Source organism: Podarcis liolepis (genome assembly GCF_965112155.1).
Source record: "Podarcis liolepis genome assembly, chromosome: 7".
NCBI classification, from domain to species: domain Eukaryota; kingdom Metazoa; phylum Chordata; class Lepidosauria; order Squamata; family Lacertidae; genus Podarcis; species Podarcis liolepis.
In genome coordinates this window covers 93,725,338-93,741,164 of record NC_139561.1, presented here as the reverse complement: position 1 = coordinate 93,741,164, position 15,827 = coordinate 93,725,338, and the positions used below count along the sequence as shown (strand labels likewise).

Sequence of the window (15,827 nt, the reverse complement as noted above, 5' to 3'; positions counted from 1 at the left end):
ATTTAGACCAGTCATGACGTGAAGGAGGCATTGAAGGAATAAATCATAATTTGGGTCAGCGCTCCTCCTCCTCCTGTGCATCTGGCCAGAGCCATGGCTGCTTTCCTGAGGCCTTTCCTCTGCTTCTGCCCCCATGAAGGTTCCCTGATGGGAGGCTGTGGGGGCTGCAGACAGGCCAGCCCTTCAAGAGCAAAAGGGGGCCATCTTGGAGGGGGGGGTAGGTGTAATATTAAGCCTTACTGAGAGAGTCCGAAATCCCCCGATTCTCCTCCATGACTTCCTTATGGAGGGCTCTCTGGTCAGGATCCAGCAATGCCCAGTCCACATCTGTGAAATGGAAGGCTACATCTTCAAAGCACACTGGACCCTAAAAGAAAAAGGTGAACTGTTACACTTTGTTGTTTTCTGCCTCTTAATTGATGTTCTGTATTAACTGGATTTTTTTCCTGCACATTTTATGGATGCATATTTTGATGTGTTAATGGAATTACCGGTATTCATTGTGTATTTTAATAAAGGGCATTAAGAAACTGGTGTTCTTCAAATCATTCTTCAAATCCTGTGCACAAACATTCCCGTTTGCCACATGGAAGGATCCCTTCTTCTGTCCCTCTGTGCTGTTCTTGCCGGGTGGGGAGTGTTGGGATCCCAGAATGCTGTGTGAGATAGTAAGTCTGCAGGCTTGAGTCTGCTAGCTGATGCAACTGGCTGATGCAATCGGCCTGCAATACTTTCTGTGCAAGTGCAGGGTCAGAATGCTGTCAGTTGATTGGCTGTCCTTGGTTTAAAAGGAAAACCTGTCCAGCAGTAAAGGTGGTGCAGAGGAGTGTGGTCAGAGAGAGAGAGTCTTCCTCTTTGCCTTAAGGTGCAGCCAGGTACTCGGTTTGACTGTATGAACTGCTCCTGTATTATAGCCTGTAGATATTTGTAGATATAGAGCTCACAATAAATATACTGCACTGAAGAACCTGGAACTCTAAGCATTTCTGCTAAAGCGCCACGAAGATTTTGTGACAGGGAGGACCCTCCTGAAGCGCTATAGACATCTCCAAGGTGCGCAGGGGAATGAGAGGGGGAAAGCCCCATTGTGGGGCTGATGGGGTGAATCCTGGCCACTCTTTGGTATGGGGGTGTGAACTGCTTAGAAGCCTATTTGAGCCTTCAACCCTCCTTCCTGGGCGGTTCCTCCCACCCTTCCTCTGTGTCCCCCAGTCCATGACATCCTCTCTCCCCACATGGCTCCTTCCTCCTACCTGCTCTGGGTCCACAGGGGCAGCTTCCCCTCCGCCACCAAGAAAAGATGGACAAGCAAGTCTTGCTGGCCTCGTTCCGTCTCCTGCGAGAGAAGAAGGTAAGTGGGAAGCCAAGAGCGCATGCTTCACTCCGAAGGAAAACTACAGGTGCGCCTTCAAACAAGGAGGAGTTGCCACGTAAATGTGGACGTTTGTACCCATTTCACATACTAGAGTGCAAAAACACATCTCCCTTTCTCTGGGCTCTTGGTCCTCTGTGAATTCTCCATTAAGATGAAAAGAATTCACAGATTAGTTTCAGAATCCACAAAATGTGACCCAACAGAGAAAGAACTCCTTCCTCCTTACCCAGAGGCCTGTCTATGGAGTCCAAGAGAGTCTTCTCTGCCTCAGAGGAATCCGGACCCATTTCTGCTAACAGATCCTTCCCCTGAGAGAGCAACAAGGATTCAAGAGAGAGTGGGGAAAAGGATTAGAAAAGGAGCAGCAGACGCAAACACTTTAGGGCTATCCAATATCATTCCTTGGATGCTTTCCAAAAAAGGATGGGCAAATTAGTAGAGAATTGGGGGATACTCTCCCTCCTCTTCTAGAGTTGGCTGCAAACCTCTCGGGGTCCTTTGGCCTCCTGGGAGGAGAACTGCCTCAAATGCTGGCTCTACACCTCTGAGCAAAGGGTGTCCTCCTGACGCGGGTTCTTTCTCACAGTGTTTTCCCGGAATCCCCCACTGCTCTCATGGTGGGTTGCAAGGTCTCTTCCTGCTTCAGGGCCAGCTGAGTCTTGCTCATCCATCTCCGTTTCCAGGAGATCGGAAGGAGTCCCTAGGTCTTCTGCCAAGTTCTGCCTGTCCTAATGAGAGGTGCCAGAGAATCCTGTAAAGCAAATGCATTCTTCTACTACCAGATTGATACACAGTCAGGAGAAGAGAAATGTTCCCTGGGCAAGCATGGATGAGTCTGAATCACAGCCCAGACTCGGAGTTCAAGCACCATATTCCCATAGTCTGAAGACAGACTTCTGTCTTTGTTCTGAGGGCAACTCTCTCCCCCTTCAGAAGCATGGCTGACTCCCACTGGGGGGCCTGGAGCCATCGCTAGCCCTCTGCTCCTCCCTGAATGGGCCTCATCCTCTTCTCAAGCCATCTCTTCCTCCTGTGGCAGGGAGTTCCATGGGTCTAACTGCGCACTGCAAGATGGAAGGACTTTGTTTAGCACAGAGGCCAAGTTTTTATTTCTGCCTCCAGATGTTTCCATCTGGCTGCCACCTGGGCTAAGGAACGTGGCTGATTCCTCAATCCCACCAGGGTTCCTTTGCAGGCCCTTTTCTTCCTGACTCAGTGACCCCTCCCCAAAGTGTGACGTACTGGTTTCTTGTTCCTTTGTTGTTCAGTTGCTCTCTGCTTTCACAGAGAGAGGATGTTTTTTTCTGTCTGTGTAGTAAGAAATGAAGCATAGCGATGTAGCTATGATAAATCTCATCACATCTGCGTGCTGCTTTGGTTCTCTGCTGAATGGGGGATGTGCCTGGAGCCTAATCAGAGGCTCAGGTCATCAATCACGTCGGAGGCGATTCCGGAGGACTCGGCCGGAGGAGGATGAGCTTTATCAGCTTGGCCAAGCACATTTTTGGCTTTGGGCCTAGAAGACTTCCGGAGGCGGCGCGCTCAGCAATGGCGGTCCTCTTCAGCTGCTGAAGAGGGGCTCCGCGGAAAAGGGTCGTGCGCTGCGGCACAGCGACGACCCACTCAGAGAAACCACGGGTAGAGTGAGCTCGTGGCCGTGGGGTTCGGCGGGCACCAGAAGCGACCTCGGAAACGCAGAAGGGGTACCGTAAGGGGTATCGGAACGTGGAGGGGGTAGCGGTGCTGTGAATCCATCGCTCTTTCCGCGGAAGTGAAGCCGCGCGGCTGCTGCTGATTAGCGCTGACCTTTCTTCCTTAAACAACTGAATCGAAACAACTTACTCGTGAGTAAGAAATTTGAGGCTTTATTTGAACTAAATCTGGCGAAATTTGGCTGAAAGCGGGAGACGCTAAAAAGGAAGTCAGTCTCCCGGCTCTGTTTAAAGCATCGAGCAAAGACTTTTTTAAAGCGGAAGCACTGAAAGGAGGTTAAAAGAAGTGGGAATTTATCTTGCAAATTCGATCTGGACTGTTTAAAACTTAAAAAAAAGTTATAACAGCTTTTTAAGTGGATAAAGACTGTGGTTCCTCTTTCTATTTACCCGTGGATTACAAAGTAATGAAACCTGGCTCTCGGTCTGCGTGGATACAAGTAACATCGGACTGGGGTAACTGTATATAAAATATAAAGTTATATTGGGCTACTTTGTACTGGAAAAAAAGGAACTGTTACATGCACCTTGGTTAAGAATTTTTTACTCTCTGCAGTTAAAATTGAATGGAGGGTTCCCCCCCTGTTTTGGACTTTATTTAATTCTTTTTTTGGTTGGAACTTAATGGTAGAAACTTGCTATCCTTCCTTTTTTAAATTTGGGAGCTCCCCCTACTGGATTATAGAACTATTAGCCTCTGAGAACTGCCGGTTGATTTGGAATTTTTGTTTTTTTTCTTTATATCTGGATGTTTATTCTCTCTTGGACTTTTTTCCCATGGGATTTACAATTTGACCTTGAATCAGGGACAGCTGTGGAATGAGTGGCGCACCAAAAACAAGGGCTGGAAAGAAAGCGAAACAAACTGAACTCTTGCAAACAACCTTGCAGCTACGTAGATCGTCAGCGCCAACTGTGACAGGTCTGCAAGAAGGACAATCTATACAGCCACCTCTTGGGGAGATGGCTGCTGGAGGGCTAGATCCTGTCTCTAAAGAAATATTGGACCAACTGGCAGCTTTGAATAAGAAAGCTGATGAACAAGCAGCTAGATTTGATGAACAATCTGCTAAATTTGACCAGGTGACAGCCTCAATTAATAAATTGACAGACCAGGTCACTAAGAATACACAGGCAATAGGCAATATCGAAAAGACTACAACAGAAAATCGAAAATTAGTCGAAGAAGTAAATACAAAAGCAGACGAAAATAAAAAAAGGATAGAGGAATTAAGAGGGGAGGTAAGACCACTCAGCAGACAGGTTACTGAACAGCAAGCGTACCTGTCCCTGGCAGAATTGAAAAATAGGGAAAATAATCTCAGGCTTAGAAATATCCCAGAAACAGAAAAAGAGGACTTGATTGGTTTTTTGACAACAGAAATATCTAAATTCTGGGGATTGGCAGAAGAGAAGGACTTTAAAATTGTCACTGCTTTCAGACTAGGAAGAGTGGTTAAGAAGGACAAACCAAGAGATTGCTTGATCATTTTGAGATCTAAGCAAGAAAAAGATAACATACTCGGCCTACACTTTAAAAATTCATTGGTGATCCAGGGAAGGACGGCAGAAATCTTCAGAGACATACCAAGACAGTTATTGGATTTAAGAGCTACATATAAAGACCTAGCTAGCTTATTGAGAAACAACACAATCCCTTATAGGTGGGAATTCCCTCAAGGATTATCTTTTACCTTGAAAGGGAGGAAGGTAAGAATCAGAACAGCAGAGGAGCAAGAAAAGTTCCTAAACGACCACGGGGAGGACCTACGGAAAGGAGTAGCAGGAGCCTGGCCACCTCCTTCGTTTGGCCTCAACCCGGTTCCACCTCCAGGTAAGGAAGACAAAGGAGACACCCCCACTGATAAATAAATTGATCCAGGATGGCTCTGCAGCTTCTTAGTTGGAACATTAACGGCGCAAATTCTCCCGAGAAAAGGAAAAAGATTTTTCACATACTAAGAAAAGAACAATTGGACGTCATTTGCCTTCAAGAAACACATGTGACTAGGCTCCACAGGAGAGTGTTAATCAATAAAAGACTAGGCCAAGAATTTATCTCATCAGACAAGGTAAAAAAAAGAGGAGTGGTGATCTATGCAAAGGAGAACCTAGCACCAAAATTGGTTTTTAAAGATGAACAAGGAAGAGTTTTGGCGATTGAAATACAATCACAAGGAGAAAAATTTTTGATAGTTGGAGTATATGCACCAAATGATGGGAAATCGGAATTTTATAAGAGGCTGCACGAGACAATGCTGGACCATATTGACTATACTAACATCATTTTGATGGGAGATATGAATGGGGTAGTTTCCACTTACATGGATAAGTCACAAAACCAAAATTTGAACAAAGACGGCAGACTTCCAAAGACTTTTTTTGAGCTTACAGACAATATGGATCTGGTTGATATTTGGAGGAAAAAGAACCCTCTAGGTAAGGAGGGAACATTCTTTTCTGAGGCCCACCTATCATGGACAAGAATCGACCAAATCTGGACATCTAGAGCAGTGTTTCCCAACCGGTGTTCCGCGGCACACTAGTGTGCCGTGAGACACCGGCTGGTGTGCCGTGGGAGGGAGGCGGGCGAGTCGGGCGCCTAGGAGAGAACAAAACCAAGTGAGCAGCGCGCGAGAGGGAAGCGACCCGAAAAAGAAGCGCGTTCGGAGTCCGGAGGCACTTTTGGGGCTGCGTACGAAGGGGGGGGCACGGACGGCGGAAGGGGGCGGGGCGCGGTTGCAGAAACCCGCCAATGCTTCCACCTCATTGGGAAAGGGAAGGGGTTGGGCCACCTAAAACTCTCCGCCGGGGCCACATCCTGCCTCCCAGCCCCCTTTCCTCCACCCACGGAGGGAGGGATGTTTTTAACACCCCCCCCTCACAACCCTTTGGTAGCGTTTCTCCAATCTGAGGCGAGCGCCCGCCGACGCCCCCTTCCCCTGCTCAGTCGCGCAAAAACCGAAGTCTCCTCCCTACCCCTTATTCCCTCAAACCCCGTTTCCATAAGGGGGGGGAATAACCCCTTCCGTCACGCGCAAAGCCCAGCTCCCTCCGCCCTTCGCGGTCTCCTCAGCACTTCAGCCAGCAGTTTACACTCTCGGAGCCACTGGGCAAAACTCGCTCTCAGAAGCGCGCGCGCGCGGAGAGAAAGAGAGAGGGAAACAAAGTTAACTTGTGGGGAGAGAGAAAGAGCGAGCGGGAGCTAACTTGTGTCCAAAGGCAGATACAAAGTAGCCCCCCCCGCCCCGAAGGCGACCTCTCTTGCTCTGCTCCTCTGGGGTGGGGAAACCAACTCCACCACGCGGAGCAGCCCCGAGGCGGGGAATTTCGCCCCTTCGTAATGTATGCATGTAAATGAGGCGGGCGCAAGGGGTGGGCGCGGAGAGGAACTCGCGCCTCTGAGGCCGCCGCCTCCTTCTCCTCCTCCTCCGCCCCCCCCTCAAACCCAGGCGGCGGCGGCGGCAGGAGGCAGCAGCGGCAATAACAGAAGCAGCTGCGCTGACAACAACACGTGTTCGCTCGGGCACCATGGAATTCGAGGAGCTGGGGATTCGGGAGGAGTGCGGCGTGTTCGGGTGCATCGCCTCCGGCCTGTGGCCCACGGAGCTGGACGTGCCCCATGTGATCACGCTGGGGCTAGTGGGGCTGCAGCACAGGTAGGGGACACGGCGGTGGGGGGGGAGACGGTCTGGGGAAGCGGGGGGAGGGTGGGTTGCTTGCGAGACAGCGGAGGAGGAGGAGGCCGGCATGTCCGGGCAGCAGCAGCAACAGCAGCAGCAGCAACTCCCGGCGACGGCTCCTCCTCCGCCCGCTATCGCCGCCGCCTCAGCTGCCGCCGTCCCTCAGTCCCTCGCTCTGCTGCCTCCTCCCACCCCGGCAAGGGGAAGGGAAAAAACTTTCACTTTTGTGCGTCCCTCCCGGCGTGACGCTGCGCGCTGACGTCACGGGGCGGGGCTTTAATGGTGGTGTGCCGTGAGATTTTTTTCCGGTAAACAGGTGTGCCGTTGCCCAAAAACGTTTGGGAAACACTGATCTAGAGGACTGGCACCTAAGACAAAAAAAATAGAGATCTGCCCTAAAACTTGCTCCGATCATAACGCTTTGAAAATGGACTTGAGACTTACACCAGCTGGATCCTTCAGATGGAGAATGAATGACTATTTGTTTAGAGATCAGGAGATCGTGAAGAAGGCCCAAAAAAACGTTGAAAGACTACTTTGAAATAAATTTGAACACCTCAGTGGAAAAGAAAACAATCTGGGACGCGAGCAAAGCTGTTATGAGAGGGTTCCTGATACAACAGAACACTATTAAGAGGAAGCTCTGGAATGGTAAAAAGGACAAGATTTTGGACAAAATAAGAGATGGAGAAAAAAAGCTGAGACTAAATCCGAAATCAAAATAAGTTTTAAGAGAAATAAAATTCTATCAAGTACAATATACGAAATTGATAAATCAAGAAATTGAATGGAAAATTAAGCAGATGAAACAAAGATCATTTGAATCGGCAAACAAATGTGGGAAGCTGCTGGCATGGCAGCTGAAAAAGAGACAAAAATTGAACTTTGTTACCAATCTGGAGGTTGAAGGAGAATGTATTCAGAAACCAGAAGAAATTAGAAAGTGTTTCCAGAGATACTTTAAAAAGTTGTACACCCAAGGTCCACAAGTAGAGATTGAAATAAATAATTTCTTAAAAAGTCACAGCCTGCAAAAGTTAACACAAGACAAACAAACAGCCCTGAACTATAAAATAACACAACAGGAAATTGAAAGAGCCATTCAGAACATGCAAACAGGCAAATCCCCAGGCCCAGACGGACTTACCTCCAAATATTATAAGACACTGAAGGATTATCTGACACAGCCACTAATGGAGGTATGCAATCAGATTATGGAAGGGAAGGGGGCACCAGAATCGTGGAAAGAAGCATTTATTACTCTGATACCAAAATTGGAATCTGAAAAGACTCAACTTAAGAATTATCGTCCCATCTCACTCCTAAATGTGGATTACAAAATTTTTGCTGATATTTTAGCAAACAGATTGAAAAAAGTTCTGAATGAAGTAATTCATAAGGACCAAGCAGGCTTTCTCCCTGGTAGGCATTTGTCTGATAACACTAGGAATATTATTGATGTTTTGGAGTTACTACAGACAAATATGAATACGAAAGCAGTTTTGATTTTTATAGAAGCGGAGAAGGCCTTTGACAATATATCTTGGAATTTCATGAAGAAAAATTTGGAAGGGATGGGAGTGGGAAGGGCATTTCAAAATAGTATTGAAGCAATATATTCAGAACAAAAGGCAAAATTGATAGTAAACAGTGTGGTGACAGAGGAGTTTAAAATTGAAAAAGGGACACGACAGGGGTGCCCCCTATCACCCTTGCTATTTATTTCTGTCCTGGAAGTGTTGCTGAACTGGATCAGGAAGGACCAGCTGGTGGAAGGAATACAGGTCGGAGAAAAACAATACAAGCTTAAGGCTTTTGCAGATGACTTGGTTCTGACACTACAGGAGCCAGAAACCAGTACAAAAAGAGCTTTAGAGCTAATTTCTGAGTTTGGTCGGGTGGCGGGATTCAAGTTGAACAAACAAAAAACTAAGGTTTTGGCAAAAAACTTGACACCTTCAGAAATAGATGGGTTCCAGAAGGAAACAGAATTAAATGTGGTTACCAAAGTGAAATACCTGGGGGTCAACTTGACTGGGAGAAATTTGAATCTATTTAAGGATAATTATGAGAAATGTTGGTCGGAAATTAAAAAGGACCTAGAAACTTGGTCAAGACTGAAACTTTCCTTGTTAGGAAGAATCGCAGCAGTTAAGATGAATGTATTGCCAAGAATGTTATTTCTGTTTCAAACCCTTCAGATCGTGGACAGAGTGGAATGTTTTGGAAAGTGGCAGAGGGACATCACGAAGTTTGTCTGGCAGGGCAAAAAGCCCCGAATAAAATTTAAGATACTAACAGATGCAAAGGAAAGAGGGGAGTTTGCCCTGCCGGACTTAAGACTGTATTATGAAGCTGCATCCCTCTGCTAGATGAAAGATTGGTTTTTGTTAGAAAACACTGATGTCCTAGACCTGGAAGGGTTTAACAATGCTTTTGGGTGGCATGCATACCTCTGGTACGACAAGATAAAGCTTCACAAATTGTTTAAAAACCATATTGTCAGGAAAGCTCTATTCATTGTCTGGACTAAATACAAGGACTTACTTGAAAGTAAGACCCCGAGGTGGCTATCACCGACGGAGGCTAAGGCCATAAAACTACGTAATATGGAGAGTGGCTGGGTAAAATACTGTGAGATAATAGAAAAAGATGGTGAAACTTGGAGGTTGCAGAGTTTTGAAAAATTGAAAGGAAAGGTGCGAGATTGGTTTCATTATGCCCAAATTTTAGAGATTTTCAAAAAGGATAAAAAAATTGGTTTCCAGGTGGAAAAATCAAAATTAGAGACAGAATTACTTGAACCCAAGACGAAAGTGCTTTCAAGAATGTATAACTTGTTGCTTAAATGGAATACACAAGATGAGACAGTTAAATCAGCCATGATAAAATGGGCACAGGACATTGGGTACAACATTATGTCTGAAGACTGGGAAAGGTTATGGACCACCGGTATGAAATTTACGGCATGTAGTGCCCTAAAAGAAAATATTATGAAAATGGTATACAGGTGGTACATGACCCCAGTCAAACTTGCAAAGATTTATCATTTGTCTGATAATAAATGTTGGAAATGTAAGGAGGCTGAAGGAACATTTTTTCACCTCTGGTGGACATGCCCGAGGGTGAAGGCCTTTTGGGAAATGATTTACAATGAGTTGAAAAAGGTGTTTAGGTACACCTTTCATAAGAAACCAGAGGCCTTCCTCCTGGGCATTGTAGGCCAGAGAGTGTCAAAGAAAGATAGAACTTTCTTTTTATATGCAACTACAGCAGCAAGAATTCTTATAGCCAGATATTGGAAGACACAGGAGCTACCCACGCTGGAAGAATGGCACTCGCAGCTGATGGACTATATGGAATTAGCTGAAATGACTGGCAGAATCCGAGACCTGGGAGAAGAGGCAGTGGAAGAGGACTGGAAAAAATTCAAGGACTATTTACAAAAACATTATAAGTTATATGAATGTTGAGAATTTGCTAAGTTTTCGGGGGAAAATATGCTTCAGTATTGAGATTGGTGAACGATAGAAACTAAGTGATGAATTTGAAAAGTTTAAATTGCAGAACGTATAACTAAAGGAAAATGCAAAAACATACAAAATAAGGTATTAATTTGCTGTTTATTTTTATTGTAAAGAAAGCAGGGGACGGAGGACGTGGGGAAGTCCGGTGGATTATGAAAACTGATTTGAAAAAATGAAATTTTCTTTTTCTTCTTATAATTTTTTTTTTCTTTCTGTAAAACTGCTTTTGTTGTGTTGCTGATGATGTATTCTTACCCTGGAAAAAAGCAATAAAAAAAACCATTTATAAAAAAAAAATAGAAGAACGGCAGAAGAACGGAATGCAGGTTATCTTCCCTGCGTGTCAAGAAGATTGATGAGAGGTATGTGCTCAAGCCCCAGGAAGCCTGCCAGTCCCTAATTAATGGCAATAAGGGTGGACTTTGAACTTTTAGCCAAAAGCTCTGATCGGCTGCAGCAGAAGCTCTGAAAGCAAAGCCTCATGCAGTGTGCTTTTGGAATACAGATGGCCAGTGCAAGAGTGACAGAGGCTCTTCAATTTGCGATGGGAACTCCAAAGCTCTCAAAAGGGAATTATCAGGACTGGGTGCAGTATGCAGAAGCTTTGCTAAGAAAAGAGGGTCTGTTTCATGTGATATCAGACGCCCCCGCCCCCCAGCTCCAATAACCGAAGAATGGGAGGCTAAGGATTCCAAAGCAAGGGGAACTCTGATGCTTATTGTGTCCTCTGAAGAGTTGTGTCTTTTGTGTGACAAGGCCTCAGCCAGAGAGATGTGGGACAGTCTCCAACAGTCACATTTAAGAACAGAGGCAAGCGCTTCTTTGTTCTTTTATGCCAAGTTGCATGATATGGCACTTGCTGATGGAGCAGATGTACGTGCTCACCTCATGGAAATGCAGAATCTAAGGCATGAGTTGCAACAGCATGGAATCACCTTTCCAGAGGCTGTGTATGCCTTCATGATTCTACATTCTTTGGGTTCAAGCGATTGCCAGCCAGCTTGCTGTTTTGCTTCAGCAAAGACCGCCTGACTTTTGATTGTTAAATCTCAGTCTGTAGTGCATAGTGCCATTCAAATAGCGTGATATGCGTTTCAGAGCTTTCCAGTCCTTAACAGTAGGATTGTTGATGTGTCTGCTTAGCAAATACGTGCTTACTGCAGTGTCAGGTCTTGAACATCTAGCAATGAGGTTTAGTTTGCCTAGCACACTTCTGTACAGTGTAGTGTCAGAAAATGCTTCTTCAGTATCATCTACCTGATAACCTGTTGTCATCGGTGTGTCTACAGGGTTAGCATCCATCAGGTTTAGTTTGGTTAACACATCAGCAATTTTCTGTGACTGTAGCAAGCGGTCTCTTGAATGCGAAGGAAGACTTGCAGACCTCCTGTTACTTGCAGCCTCCCTGGCTTTGCAGAGAGGAAGGGGGGGCAGAACCTCTTAGCCCTGGCTTGGGGATCCCCTTGCAGGAGCTGAACAGAGTCCCCACGGATCCGTCTCCTGCAGCCCTGGGACACCCCCGCCCAACTTCTCCCCAATGCACCCTAGGGCAGGAAAGAGAGGAAACTGAAGCTCTTTCCACATTCCAAGCACTGATAGGGTTTCTCCCCTGTATGAATCCTTTGATGGGAAGTGAGCTTGGCCCTCTGATAGAAGCTCTTTCCACACTCCAAGCAGTGATATGGTTTCTCCCCTGTATGAATTCTACGATGGGAAGTGAGATTGTACCTGTGACTGAAGCTCTTTCCACATTCCACACACTGATAGGGTTTCTCCCCTGTATGAATACTTTGATGCAAAGTCAGTTCAAAGCTCATCCTGAAGCTCTTTCCACATTCCATGCACTGATAGGGTTTCTCCCCTGTATGAATCCTTTGATGGGAAGTGAGATTGGCACTCTCACTGAAGCTCTTTCCACATTCCAAGCACTGAAAGGGTTTCTCCCCTGTATGAATCCTTTGATGGGAAGTGAGATTGGCACTCTGACTGAAGCTCTTTCCACATTCAATGCACTGATAGGGTTTCTCCCCTGTATGAATCCTTTGATGGGAAGTGAGCTTGGCACTCTGACTGAAGCTCTTTCCACATTCCAAGCACTGAAAGGGTTTCTCCCCTGTATGAATCCTTTGATGGGAAGTGAGTTCAGAGCTTGTCCTGAAGCTCTTTCCACACTCCAAACAGTGATAGGGTTTCTCCCCTGTATGAATCCTTTGATGGGAAGTGAGTTCAGAGCTTGTCCTGAAGCTTTTTCCACATTCCACGCACTGATAGGGTTTCTCCCCTGTATGAATCCTTTGATGAAAAGTGAGTTCAAAGCTCGTCCTGAAGCTCTTTCCACATTCTAAGCACTGAAAGGGTTTCTCCCCTGTATGAATCCATTGATGGGAAGTGAGTTCAAAGCTCGCCCTGAAGCTCTTTCCACATTCCATGCACTAATAGGGTTTCTCCCCTGTATGAATCCTTTGATGGGAAGTGAGATTGGCACTCTGACTGAAGCTCTTTCCACATTCCAAGCACTGATAGGGTTTCTCCCCTGTATGAATCCTTTGATGGGAAGTGAGCTTGGCCCTCTGATAGAAGCTCTTTCCACACTCCAATCAGTGATATGGTTTCTCCCCTGTATGAATTCTACGATGGGAAGTGAGATTGCACCTGTGACTGAAGCTCTTTCCACATTCCACACACTGATAGGGTTTCTCCCCTGTATGAATCCTTTGATGCAAAGTCAGTTCAAAGCTCGTCCTGAAGCTCTTTCCACATTCCATGCACTGATAGGGTTTCTCCCCTGTATGAATCCTTTGATGGGAAGTGAGATTGGCACTCTGACTGAAGCTCTTTCCACATTCCAAGCACTGAAAGGGTTTCTCCCCTGTATGAATCCTTTGATGGGAAGTGAGATTGGCACTCTGACTGAAGCTCTTTCCACATTCCAAGCACTGATAGGGTTTCTCCCCTGTATGAATCCTTTGATGGGAAGTGAGCTTGGCCCTCTGATAGAAGCTCTTTCCACACTCCAAGCAGTGATATGGTTTCTCCCCTGTATGAATTCTACGATGGGAAGTGAGATTGTACCTGTGACTGAAGCTCTTTCCACATTCCACACACTGATAGGGTTTCTCCCCTGTATGAATACTTTGATGCAAAGTCAGTTCAAAGCTCGTCCTGAAGCTCTTTCCACATTCCATGCACTGATAGGGTTTCTCCCCTGTATGAATCCTTTGATGGGCAGTGAGATTGGCACTCTCACTGAAGCTCTTTCCACATTCCAAGCACTGAAAGGGTTTCTCCCCTGTATGAATCCTTTGATGGGAAGTGAGATTGGCACTCTGACTGAAGCTCTTTCCACATTCCAAGCACTGAAAGGGTTTCTCCCCTGTATGAATCCTTTGATGGGAAGTGAGATTGGCACTCTGACTGAAGCTCTTTCCACATTCCAAGCACTGAAAGGGTTTCTCCCCTGTATGAATCCTTTGATGGGAAGTGAGCTTAGCACTCTGACTGAAGCTCTTTCCACATTCCAAGCACTGAAAGGGTTTCTCCCGTGTATGAATCCTTTGATGGGAAGTGAGATTGGCACTCTGACTGAAGCTCTTTCCACATTCCATGCACTGATAGGGTTTCTCCCCTGTATGAATCCTTTGATGGGAAGTGAGATTGGCACTCTCACTGAAGCTCTTTCCACATTCTAAGCACTGAAAGGGTTTCTCCCCTGTATGAATCCTTTGATGGGAAGTGAGATTGGCACTCTGACTGAAGCTCTTTCCACATTCCAAGCACTGATAGGGTTTCTCCCCTGTATGAATCCTTTGATGGGAAGTGAGCTTGGCCCTCTGATAGAAGCTCTTTCCACACTCCAAGCAGTGATATGGTTTCTCCCCTGTATGAATTCTACGATGGGAAGTGAGATTGTACCTGTGACTGAAGCTCTTTCCACATTCCACACACTGATAGGGTTTCTCCCCTGTATGAATCCTTTGATGCAAAGTCAGTTCAAAGCTCTTCCTGAAGCTCTTTCCACATTCCATGCACTGATAGGGTTTCTCCCCTGTATGAATCCTTTGATGGGAAGTGAGATTGGCACTCTCACTAAAGCTCTTTCCACATTCCAAGCACTGAAAGGGTTTCTCCCCTGTATGAATCCTTTGATGGGAAGTGAGCTTGGCACTCTGACTGAAGCTCTTTCCACATTCCAAGCACTGATAAGGTTTCTCCCCTGTATGAATCCTTTGATGCAAAGTCAGTTCAAAGCTCGTCCTGAAGCTCTTTCCACATTCCACGCACTGAAAGGTTATCGCCCCTGTATGAATCCTTTGATGGGAAGTGAGATGGGCACTCCGATTGAAGCTCTTTCCACATTCTACGCACTGAAAGGGTTTCTCCCCTGTATGATTTCTTTGATGGGGAGAGAGAGAAGAGCTATCAGTGAAGCTCTTTCCACACTCCACACACTGATAGGGTTTCTCCCCTGTATGAATTCTTCGATGGGAAGTGAGCTTGGCCCTCTGATTGAAGTTCTTTCCACTTTCCAAGCAGTGATAGGTTTTCTTCTTAAGGGGATTTCTTTGATGGGAAGTTGAATGGGAGCTCTGACTGAAGCCCTCTCCACAGTCTGAATCCTGATATGGATCCTCCACTGTGTCGATTTCGTTGTGGTCTCCCTTGTTCTTCATTTCCAATTCATCAGCACCTGAAACTAAGAGGCAAACGGATTAGAGTCTCGGGAAGAAGTGCAGCCCCAAATTATGGAACAATGCTAATTAATGCTTGGGAGAGGCGAAGAACTGAAGGGAGTTAGATGTTATAATGTTCCTTTTGTTCTGCAAAATGTCTAGTTTCATATACAAATCAAATTGAATATTATATGTTTTCTCTCTCTAGTTTTGAAAAGTACAGCTTAACCTGGTAATGTCATTTTGTTCAAATTTAAATATGGATATATACTATCTTCATAAATAAAATGTGCTTTTATTATTACCGTATTTTTCGCTCTATTGGACGCACCGGACCACAGGACGCACCTAGTTTTTAGAGGGGGAAATCAAGGGGGAAAATATTATCACACACACCCCGCAGCCCCAAAGAGCCACGGACACGATGCGCACAGCCTGTCCGCTTCTCCCAGAGCTTCTCGGGGCTGCGGGGGAAGCCCGGGTCCCCCCCCAGTCCCAAAGAGCAAAGAAACCAAGACAGCAAGTGGGATCCATAGCCGCGCAACCTCTCCAGCCAGGAGCTAAACCTCTCCAGCGCGGCTAAAGAAGAAGACAAGGCAGCAAGAGCGATCCATCCCACTCGCTGCCTTGGCCTCCTCTTAAGCCCTGCGCAGCATCTTTAGCCTTGCGCAATGGGATGGATCGTGCCCGCTGTCCACCAGGGCTGGACTAGATGACTCCTGGGGTTCCCTTCCAACTCTGCAATTCTATGACCATGGAAGGTGTTGGGGGTCTCCACCACTGGAGGCTTTTAAGCAGCGGTTGGGTGACCATCTGCCTGACGTTCTTTAGCTGTGATTCCTACATTGTGAGGGGGCTGG

General features: G+C 46.3%; 2 protein-coding genes across 2 annotated transcripts in view; one reads left to right on the top strand and one right to left on the bottom strand.

Moving 5' to 3' along the window:
• The window catches only part of LOC310712893 (zinc finger protein 213-like), a 356,206-nt gene that overhangs the window by 138,832 nt on the left and 201,547 nt on the right, over window positions 1-15,827 (bottom strand). The window contains exon 3 of the mRNA XM_083516339.1: window positions 1,602-1,683. Coding sequence (XP_083372465.1) covers window positions 1,602-1,683 — 82 coding nt within the window. The remainder of the gene's footprint in view (window positions 1-1,601; window positions 1,684-15,827) is intronic.
• LOC310711114 (uncharacterized protein) overlaps window positions 1-15,827 on the top strand; it is a gene marked incomplete at its 3' end in the record, with an annotated part of 41,461 nt that overhangs the window by 20,324 nt on the left and 5,310 nt on the right. The window lies entirely within an intron of this gene.